The sequence below is a fragment of the Musca domestica genome, unplaced genomic scaffold, assembly GCF_030504385.1.
Source record: "Musca domestica strain aabys unplaced genomic scaffold, Musca_domestica.polishedcontigs.V.1.1 62, whole genome shotgun sequence".
In the NCBI taxonomy this organism is placed as follows: domain Eukaryota; kingdom Metazoa; phylum Arthropoda; class Insecta; order Diptera; family Muscidae; genus Musca; species Musca domestica.
In genome coordinates this window covers 3,912,777-3,924,236 of record NW_026712369.1, presented here as the reverse complement: position 1 = coordinate 3,924,236, position 11,460 = coordinate 3,912,777, and the positions used below count along the sequence as shown (strand labels likewise).

Sequence of the window (11,460 nt, the reverse complement as noted above, 5' to 3'; positions counted from 1 at the left end):
TTTTATGAAGATCGGTTCAGATTTGAATATACCTCCCATATATATCTTCAACCCATTTCGGGTTAATTGTGTACCAAATGGCCAACACCTTTGCCAAATTTTTATCAAAATCGGTTCAGATATGGATATAGGTTCGATATATATCTTCAACCGATTTCGGGTTAATTGTGCACCAAATGGCCAATACCTGTCCAAAAGTCCTGAATTTTGGTACATCCGACCGAATTTAGTCTAGAAGCAAGTACATCGAATTCGGAGAAAATCGGTTCAGATATATCTATAGCTCCTATATATATTTTTTTTCATCCGATTTGGTGTTAAATTCCCTCAGATTCGTAATATGCACCCCACAATAATGATGTTTGGTATCAGATACAGCCCAGAAATACCTCTGGCAAACTGTATTAAGATCGGTTCTGATTTGGATATATCTCCCATATATATCTTCAACCGATTTCGGGTTAATTGTGCACCAAATGGCCAATATCAATCCAAATTACCTGAATTTTGGCACGACCTACCGAATTCAGTTTAGAAGTGCTTTTAATTTGAAAATCGGTTCAGATATAGCTATAGCTCCTATATATATATGTTCCATCAGACTTGGTGTTGAAGTCCCTCACATTCGTTATATTAATTCGACAGCAATGATATTTGATACTCGACATCTTTTAGAGGTCGAAAATTCCTCTGCTAAATTTTATCAAGATCGAATCAGATTTTTGTGGTGCAAATAATGGCTAATAGCAGCCCAAATGGAGAGAATTTCGGGACGTACGTTTCCATTTTGTGCAACTAGACTCCGATACGTACTTTTTTTTATATAATCCTTCTCCAAGTGATAACATCTTTAAAAAAAATTAAAATTTAATTTTTCATTTATATTTTAAACAATTAAATCCTTAATTGTTTGTTTTTATTCTTAATTATTTTTAAAAGTCTATTATATTTGCAATTGTAATAGTTCACTATAATCTAAGAGAGGACATATATAGATAAATCGAGAGAGAGAGAGTTAGGAGAAAGAGTAAATTTATATTTTCATGATTGACGGAATAGAACACAAAAAGTAAACAAAAAGTGAAACCATTATTACAGTATATAATTAACTTAAGATATTGTATACATTATATATATTATTAAAGCACTAAAACTTAGTTTTCGAAAGGTGGTATATTTGTTTTAAAAAATATATAATAGAATGTTTACACAAATGGATAGCTATTGGGAGAATCAAAAATTAAACATTTAAAATAAAGGTAATACAAGTAAGAGTGTTGTATATAATAAACAATTGACTTGTAATATGCAAGTATTATTAAATTTTTTAAACAATTATTGTTAATAAATTATATTAATTTAGTTTGCGTTGAGTTACTGCTTTCGTTTTTTTTATATATGTAAATATTTCAATTTAACTATTTTGTTATTGTTATTTTAGTCGTTATATAGTGGTTGCTTCTTTCCGCTGCTTCCAAAAACAAAGAAGTTATTGCAATATATTTATGATTTTCGTTAGGTTTTCTTTCATGCTTTCACATAAGAATGTTGTTGTTGATGTTGGTTTATAGTATAAATGCCTTAATTTATATATTTATATGATTTATGTGTAATGGCTTTGTTGTGGTTATTGATTTTTTTTCTTTCTTAGGAGGATCACCTGTATTAATGTGGGTTCAGTATTGATCTTATTTGCGGACGCCAAGTATAGTACCCCTTCACACACTCTCGCTCCCATCACCTTACTTGACGTCCTTTAGATTTTCGTTTTCCTGTCTTTCTACATACATGGATCGTTCGTGTTTCTATTCAATCTATTTATTTTCTATAGTCCTAAAAATGAGCATAATGTAAATGCGCCAAATAATACCAATACAATAAGTATTATAGCTAGCCAAGCTGGCATTGTACCTGTAAGGGAAAGCAGACAATAATTAGCAATACGAATTTTAAATATTTTTCAAAGTGGATACTTACGTCTATGCTGTAAACTATGTATGCAAACTTTATTGTCGACAGATATAGAGAGTACGGCCGCTTCCGTATCACTTGAGATGGGTGGCCCTTCTTCATTGGTCACAGGCAAGAATTGCAAGCCAGTCACAAACATTGAGTGAGCATTGGGTATGTGTAGGACACGCTAAAAAAAGAAGAATCATTGGTGAGATTTTTGAAAAATTTTAGAACACCATAAAAAAACAAAATGTTCTAAAAGGCGCCAATACATAGCCCTTCAAGGCTTTTCATAATAATCCCCTAAAAAAAGTAACTTAAAACGTCTGTCATACGCTGTGGTATCCATTACGAACTTCAAATTTGAAATAATTCCGGTGAATAATGTCGCTAAAATCATCAAAATACCGAATATCGGGAGGTACTGTTATATGGGGCTAAACAAAGACGTGGACCTGCACAGACAATTTTCTGTGTTAGGCTGTAGTATTCATTACGAACTTCAAATATCAAATTTGAAACATTTTCGGTAAATAATGTCGCTAAAATCATCAAAATGCCGAATATCGGGAGGTACTGTTATATGGGGCTATACAAAGACGTGGACCTGCACACACAATTTCCTGTCGTAGGCTGTAGTATGCATTACAAACTTCAAATACCAAAATTGAAACAATTCCGGTAAAAAATAGTCGCTAAAATCACCAACATATTCTTTTCTTTATGATTCCTTAAAAATGCTCTATACGACCTCCAAAAAGAAGTGCTTGATATAGAATCCCTTGCTTTTGTAAGAAGCTCACAAAATCCTTCTGTCAACACCTTCAAAAAAATTTAACTTTACCACCAAAGAAATCATTTTACCTTACCTGTAAACTAAAAGCAATGTACATCGAAATACTGCCCGAAAACATTGTGCCGACTGCCACAAATCGACCATCATCACGCACCGCCAACGAGGCTAAGCTTTCATCGATGCCAACAGCCAAACGTAACTTGCCATTGGTACAGTCCCATTGTTGCAAGAAACCACGTTGTTTGCCAACTTTTCCCAAAGGATTGGTTATGGTAAAGAGGCGATATTTATCACGCTGGGCCTCAATTGTGCCATAACGACAGCGTTTAAACAAATATTTTGCACCTTCTGGTGTTGCCCATTTCAAGTCGAAAACTTTTTTCGACGTTGCAATATCCCACATCAGACCCTGGCCATCTTTGGATATTGTTATGATGTATTTGGAATCGGGACTAATGTCAATGTCATCGATTTCTTTAGAGTGAGCTCTGTAAAAGAAAAATTGAAACAAATATTGAGAAACATGTTTTTATACTCTGATAAAATTTCTTACACAATATCGGCTGTTTTCAGCATTTGTGGAAATGACCATACCCTTAAATGGCCATCCGTACCACCGGTAGCCATAATGTGTCCATTGGGAGATATACGCACCACCCTTTGCAGTGGATCATTGCCCAAAAAGTCTGTTTGTACTGAATCTGCTGCTTTAATATCAAATTTCAATATCCTCTTGATATTGGCATTTTGATCTTGTTTAGGCGGGGACTTTTCCCCTGCCGGTACATGACCATTAGCCACATCTTCAACGCCCGATGTGGCTGGCCTTCTCTGCCGTATGCCATTTTCATTAATATGCGAATCTGGATTATTTTTTGTTGATTCTTGTGTGACTGAGATTTCTTCTTTGCCATCTTCGCTTACAACACGGGGATTAACAAAATACATTTGACAATGGGCCTCTTGGCCGGCACATAAATACGAACGACGTCCATCATTACGTACGGCAAAATTCATGACAACATTTGAGCCAGTCTCGTGACGTATTACCTCTTGGGCGCAAAAGTGTTGCCCATTGTGATAAATTTCATAGATTTCCTGGAGGAAAGAAGGAATAGCGGTAATTTTAGAAGAGGTTTTTGGGTTGTTTAACTTATTTTTTACTTACAAATCCATTGGCCACACCAGTTTTACTGGCCCCACCACCACCAGCCACCAAAACATGACGGCTGGTCAGCATATCAACGGCATAGAGAGGAAAATTTACTCGGGCCAATAGCCCATCGCTGGGTCTTCTTGTCGGGGCCATTTGCTCTTATCTGTGTATATTCACGTTTATTGTTGTTGTTGCGGTTATATAGTTGTTAACCTTAACCCCCTTTCGATTTGTTTGAAACAAAAATTTTGTAAATTAATTATGGGTTTGACTTTGGTCTATTTTTTTAGTTTATCAGCAGCTGCTCTTCTTTCCACCACAAAATACTAGTCATGTACGGCGTTTGAGATTGTTTCGAGTTTGCTTTCTTTTGTCGGCCAGCCTGTTTGTTCTTGCTTTGTTTGTTTTTCTTTCCTAATTGCTTTGAGCTTCACTAAATTTATTTATTTCTATTGTTGTTTATTAATTTATTAGGAATTTATTCTAATTTTATATTTATTTATATTTCATGTTTATTAAACAATTTATTAAGTTCCACGTATGATACGTCTAATATTTGTGTTAGGGATACGTAAACGTAAATCAGACTTTGGCTGAAAATCGAAAAATGAAAATCAACTGATTTGTGAGAAAATCGACTAATCGATTATTTGTTATCGTTATTGAGGCGATTGGCCCAGCTGTATCATTTGTTTGCATATTGGGGTTGCCAAAGCAATACAAATCAATTGATGAGTTCCCGTTATATTAAAAGGGCGCATTATAGAGAGGCAAAGAGAATGTCTTGGCTTCTTCGTAAAAGAACAAAACAGTTTTAGGTTCACTTAGTTCAATTTCGCCCTTCATTTACAGTTATTCGGCTTATGTTCCATTGGTCTTTTAGGAAAAAACCAAGCTGGTGACTTAAGAAGGACAATACTAAAATTATAGTGGGAATCGTCGTCAGTATTCAATTGCGGATCTGATATTCCTTCATGATATGTCACCTTGAAGCCAAGCTGTTTATATATTATCACCTTTATAGTATGTTTACATTAGAACTTTTTGCCAGATTAACCTCATCTATGAGGATTTATGCAATTGGCGACATATAAATGCAAGACATTACATTCTTATTAGAAATTCTTCTTCTTCAGGTATTCTTATCAAAAATCTTTCGTATCATTGCTTTCCTAGCAGGTTGTAAGTAAACATTTAAATAATTCACTTCATTTTTTTTCAAATGCATTTCAAAGCTTCTTAAGGCAATGCCTCAAAGGTGAAGAAAAAAGATAACCTTAATTTATGGCTGCATAAATGTCGACTCGAAGACTTTTGGACACGTTCAGCAAAAAGTGATGACTTCTTTTTTCTTCAATGCCGACTAAAGGAAAATACGGAAAACGTCCATGGCGACACCTTGAACTTGCTGCAGCAAGCATAACAGGAGCAAGCTATGTCTACCAGTTTTTTCTACCAAAAAATTCAATGCTACGACATGCGGTGGCATGCGTGCGTTAGCCGTGGATATTATGGCAAACTTAAGCCACATTTTATGACCTTATGTGCTGGGGATCTTAACTCAATTGCGTTTCCATGCTTCAGCTTCTTTATGGGGGGTGAGTTGATTTAAAAGACTATAGATGGATTTCCTTTTGTCGTTTTTGATAACAAGATTTTGATGTGTTTCGTTCAATTATGCATGAGAGAGAGAGGGAGAGAGAGAAAAAAGGGAAGGAAACCCAAATGATGTCGTCATCATTGGTAAAAGTCATAAAACTCCAGGCTGAGCCAGGATATCGTCACAATTGAGGTCCATATAACGGTAAAGGAAAAGCCCGACTGTAATAAAAATGAATGTCGCATGTCTGTTATGCAGTTTTGTGGGTGTAAAGTTGTTTTTTTTTATGGGTGGTAGTTGTATGTGAATGTGTGTGTGGTGGGATGGGGGATGTGTTGTTGTTTTCCTCACTCCCACTCGTTTGATGTATTGATGTGGCGATTTTTTTCTACAAAACCCACCAACATATGTCTACCAACACTTCAATACAACTTCGACATTGAAAAAACATGTTTTCCAGGAAATAACAGAATTATATTCTTAAGAAAACGTCTATGAATACGAAGGGGGGACTGATAATGATAAGGCAAAGAAGAGAACACATAAAATGAAGGGTGAACAAGTATAAATAATGGGCCAAAATCGAACTAAGTCAACCTAAAACTATTGTATTTTTTACGATGAAGTCAGCCGATGGCTTAAAGGTTAGAATTTATTAACGCGTTTTTGGATGGCTTCTTCGTAAATGAGGAGTTTTAAGGTGAGAATACATAAAACGCTTTTTTGATGACTTGAGTTTTAAGGTGAGAATACATAAAACGCTTTTTTGATTGACTTAAGTCATCAATCACCAAGAATATTTAGGATGTGTTTTTTGAAGAGCCTTTGGAAAATTGGTCAACCCACGTAAATATATTTACATTTAGCTCTCGAATAATATAGCCAGCAACACATTCCAGAACATCCTCTTCGAAGTCATCAATGCAGGTTAGGTACTCATATTAAAAATCGGTCAATTATTCTAAATCTGATTAGTTATTGTCTTTTTCGCTAAATATATCGTCATATACTTCACTCATTGGTATAATTTGACGGGGGGATGCGGTTATACCTCAACATACTTTGCTCGGACTTATCCACTGTATTTCGTCAACTTTGCCGGTGTTATTCATCAATTCAATATTCCTGGCATTCAAATGGCCAATGAAGCCGTCACAGGCCGCCCGAATGTAGCTCTGCGGAATTTTTGGCTCATTCCTGTCGAAGCGCTTGTGATCGACACTTTGGTATTTTTTAGTGCCAACCTTGCTTTCCAAAATACTCCAGACACAATAGTCCAACGGATTGGTATCCGGAGATTTTGGTGGCCATTGTGAGCTGGAAATGGAGCAAGGAACCTCATTTTGTAACCATTCTTGGGTGGCGCGTGCTGAGTCCTGTTGGAATGTCCAAGGTCTCCGGCCAAAATGTTTGCGTGCCCAAGGCTTCAACACACCCTTCAGAATATTTTCGCGGCAATATTCGTCACTTATTCTAATACCATGGTTGATTAATACGAGCGAAGAGCGATTGTTCGCTGTTGTGGCGGCCCACATCATCACCATGGCCGGCGCTTGAGTTCTGGTGGCCAACTGAAGATGCATATTTCCAGCTGACCCTTTTGGCAAGTAAACATGATCATTTTGTTTGTTTACAAACTACTGGACAACGAATGTTTTCTAATCGGAGACGGAGAAAACCAAATTTGGCAGTTCACCACTTTCGGCCAAGCGAAGCAACCCTTTAGCTCTTTTGAGTCTATTTTCTTTCTGTTGCGGTGTAAGTTCTTGCCCTTTTTGGAATTTCAATGGCTTTCCCCCAAGCTAATTTTTTTAATATTTGCCGAATGGAATATTGCGATGTGTTCAGCTCACGAGGCATTTTTGGCCACTGCGACGAGGGTTTCGATGAAGTCGCTTCTTTCGAGCCATTTCTGCTGATGTTTCTGTTTTATTTCACTTCCTTGACGTCGGGCTACGCTACAACGAGTAACGAGTGATGGTAGGAGAAACAAAAGATTTATTCACATTTAAATGCTGGTGTGCTCTAAAGATAGCCACTTGTGGTTTTCCAGCCAAATATAAAGAAATCACACTATCACGCTTGAATTCCATCACGAATAACTTTTTTCTGGAAAATACTCACCAAAATGCTTTTGTACGCTTGTAAACAATATAATGAGCTGTCACTGGAATAATTTTAACAGCTGTCGGACGAGTGGCTTGGAAATGACAGCAGTCTGAAGTTTTTTCATCTGACCCTGTGTGCCTAAAATGTACTACACTAGCCAGTAGACGAGCTGTTTTGGTGTTGGATGGTAGTTCAAACCGTCTTTGGCATGAATGGTAAATTTGAAATGTTGCTAAATAAAAATAAAAAGTTTGTACTATGTCTTGCTCTAGACGTATTGTAAAGGAATCATAACAGGCTCCAGGGTGTGTAGCATCAACAAATGTTATATTCATTTATATTTTTATTAGACACACAAATTATATTAAAATAAGACCTACAAGTGTGGTATTAAGGCTAAGGCTGGAAATACATAAAGAGCATTTTTGGCTGGCTTAAGTCATCGGCTGGCTTCTTCGTAGATGAACAAAGGAGGTTTAGGTTGACATAATTCGATTTTGGCCCTAGGCTCCTTTGTTATTTTCCGAAGAAGCAAGCCGATGACTTAAGCCTGTCAGAAAAGCCCTTTATGTGTTTGCACCTTAAAGGCTTCTTTCCGGTTGAAGTTTATTTTGCATTGGAATACATACCCTAACGCCTGGTATTCCAAATTAGTGGTAAAAATCTTAAGTTGTCCCTCGACTCTCTTCTTCAATCGGAAACGTTATCCACTTACGGCACAGTGTCCGCTCCAGAACATTTAAAACTTGAGCCAATACTTTGCTAAGCGTTGATTGAGCCATGCCAACTTCATAATCTCTGGTTACACCTTTCTGGTACCCACTCTCTGCAAAAAACGCAGACAGGCACATAATTTCCAAATTGGTGGAATTCCGGACGATATTTTTGTTGGCGGCATATTTCCATTGAGATCATCCAGAATATACCGAAAAGCATCCTTATTTTATCTATAATCCAGGATGAATCTATAACAAACGTTTTTGATAACCAAACATTTTTTAATACATTTAAATTACTTACAACGTAGGAGGTAACTCCAAGGGGTTAGGTACATCTCGAACACGTCTGCTGAACATTAGATGCTACACAGATTCTTCCTCCTGAATCAATAATGGTGCTCCGATTCTTAGCATTTTCTTTTTTGAATTCAATTATTACAATTTTAATATTTTGTTGTCATTCACTATTCACTGATAGCCTTAAAGACTTTTAACAGCTGTTTAAATAAGGAAACAAACATTTCGCGGGAATTTTACGATTGCAAAACTTCTTTTGAGGGGACTTCAGATTCCAGGGGAACAAAACTTCCCCAAGATTTACCCGATGGGGGTGAATAAAAATTATTTGAATTATCAGTTCCAGAACCTACTTTTTTTTGCAATTTTTTCGTTATCATAAAGGGAAAATCCGTTATCGCAGTTAAAAGTTTTACATTCTTGCAGCCCCTGGAACAAACTAAAATTTTGTTGTAATTATCTCCTCAAATTTGAAATTAGATTTAATATTTTTAATTGTCATCATTCACTCATTTTTCACTTTCTCCACTATTAAACAAATGTTGTTTTATAAAAACAACAATAATGGGATTAAGCCTGACGATTTTTGCAACAACAAAATACTACGGTATCCCAAACAAACATGCCAACACTGTCACCTTGATATTGACACTCGTATTACAATATTGTGTAATCAGCAGGCACTTGCTCTTGTCTGTATTATTCTACCATGGACGGATCTCAAAATGAAAATGGTTGCCATTACCGGTTTAACAAATGAGATTACCTTTTGAATTTGGCCATGGGTGAAGCCATCGATGCCAACTTAGTGCTTTTCGCGCGATTTATGGTGCTTTTTAGACCCCCCCAAAACGCCAAAATAGTGGGCATAGCGCGAAACGAAAAAAGCACTGTACGTACACTTTTCATCTTTTCTGTTAGTGCTTTTAGCGGGTTTTAGATTTTAAAATGTTGCAATGTTTATACATTCGAATATTTTGATAGTATGGCAAGTTCTTTACTGCTAATTCTTTACGTGTCTTTCATTCCTGCCATTGAAGTTCTTTTGTTTACATGTAACTCTTTTTTAATAAACTAAAATAAAACAAAGCATTTTGTGTATTATAAACCAATTGAAGGAAAAGTAAAATGAACAAGAAAAAAAAAACGCGGATGTCATTTCTAATATGGAAAGAAGTATTGATAATAGATAGATCTGGAAAGAAGTAAATGAGTTCAAAGATTCCACAGGGCAAAATCCCTTTCAAGATTTATCAGAATTCGTTATAAGACTGTTAAGCTTCCCATACTCAAATGCAGAAGTGGAAAGAGCATTCAGTGCTATGAATTTATATAAATCGAAAATCAGAAACAGATTATCCTTAAATTCTGTAAATTCTATTCTACATATTAAATATGGCCTGCGTCGAGAAGAGAATACGTGCTGTGACAAATATGACCTGCCGTCAAATGTCTGTAAAGAAATTATTTTTTGATTTTTAAAATTATAAATCTACACAGGAAGTTTACAAAAAGCCAAAAAATTATACAAGCTATCTTATGGGAAAATGAAGAAACTGATGCAGACCTTTTAACTGCATTTTAAGCTATGGGTTTTATAGGTGAATATACTTGTTTGTAAAAATGTATACGTCTGTAAGTTTTAACCACACGTAAAATGTTCCTAATATATCATTAAGATACGATCTAAATTTTTGAATAAAGCTGAAAATACATAAAGCGCGTATTTGGCTGGCTTAAGTCATCGGCTGGCTTCTTCGGAAATGAACAAAGGAGCCTAGAGCCAAAATCGAACTAAGTCAACCTAAAACTCCTTTGTTCATGTACGAAGAAGCCAGCCGATGACTTAAGCCAGCCAAATATGCGCTTTATGTGTTTCCACCCTAAAACTTCATATTTATCTGGACGTTCTCAATATGTTTCATATAATGGCGAGGCATCCAGCTTACGTAATATTTACAGCGGGGTACCTCAAGGTTCAATTTTAGGTCCGCTTCTTTTTGTTTTATATGTCAATGACATTAGTAGCATTCTAACTAATTGCGACTGTCATCCGTTTATGTATGCGGACGACATTCATTTATTTTTTAAAGGTCAATCAGACTTTCAACTAGAGAATACCATAAATACAACATTAGGTAATATTTCACGTTGGTTGAGAAATAATAATCTAGTAGTAAATGTTTCTAAGACAAAAGCAATGACATTTGGTTCGCCTTGCCGACTGAATAGCGGTATTAATATACAGGTTAATGGTGTAGCGGTGGATTTTGTTGACCGCATAAATTGTTTAGGTGTTGTCCTTGATGCCAAGCATGATTTTTCTTTGCATATTGATGCACTGTACCCCAAAGTTATAAATATGCTCCGAAAATTACACTCAACTGATTTCTATTTGCCCTTATTTGTAAAGAGAAATCTTGCTCATTCTATGTTATTTTCGGTAATTTCCTACTGTATTGAAGTGATTTCTGGTACAACACATGAGTATTTAATGAAATTAGAAAAACTTTTTAACATCATTGTAAGATATGTTTATAATTTGCGTCGTTTTGACCATATTTCTGCGCATGCAGTCCTCTTTCTAGGAGTGTCATTCTCTACTTTTGTTAAACAACGCGTGGTTTCATTTCTATATAAATGTATCTGTTTAAATCTTCCCGGTTTTCAGCGAGATCGGCTAGTGTTTTCTCGGTCTACTAGGAATACGCAAATAATTTTCCCTCATTTTTCTACGTCTCTATATGAAAGATCTTTCATAGTTCGTTCCGCACGAATCTGGAATCAGCTTCCAGCTGAGCTACGACAATTCTCGTTTTCCCGCGGTGTT

General features: G+C 35.9%; 1 protein-coding gene across 1 annotated transcript; it reads right to left on the bottom strand.

The window, feature by feature from the left end:
• Positions 1–1,015: 1,015 nt before the first annotated feature.
• Positions 1,016–4,478, bottom strand: LOC101899554 (prolactin regulatory element-binding protein). The gene is made up of 5 exons (XM_005189710.4): positions 3,918–4,478; positions 3,303–3,847; positions 2,823–3,237; positions 1,978–2,140; positions 1,016–1,911 (listed from the first exon to the last, which is right to left on the bottom strand). The coding sequence occupies exons 1-5, from the start codon at positions 4,056–4,058 to the stop codon at positions 1,826–1,828; spliced, it is 1,350 nt and encodes a 449-aa protein (XP_005189767.1). The 5' UTR covers positions 4,059–4,478; the 3' UTR covers positions 1,016–1,825.
• Positions 4,479–11,460: the final 6,982 nt, after the last annotated feature.

Bases quoted from the DNA above. Each gene is read 5' to 3' on its own strand.
- LOC101899554 (XM_005189710.4), bottom strand. From the start codon at position 4,058: ATGGCCCCGACAAGAAGACCCAGCGATGGGCTATTGGCCCGAGTAAAT. The intron at 3,848-3,917 runs GTAAGTAAAAAA...TCTTTCCTCCAG, and splicing joins CTGGTGTGGCCAATGGATTT to GAAATCTATGAAATTTATCA. The intron at 3,238-3,302 runs GTAAGAAATTTT...TTTCTTTTACAG, and splicing joins CTGAAAACAGCCGATATTGT to AGCTCACTCTAAAGAAATCG.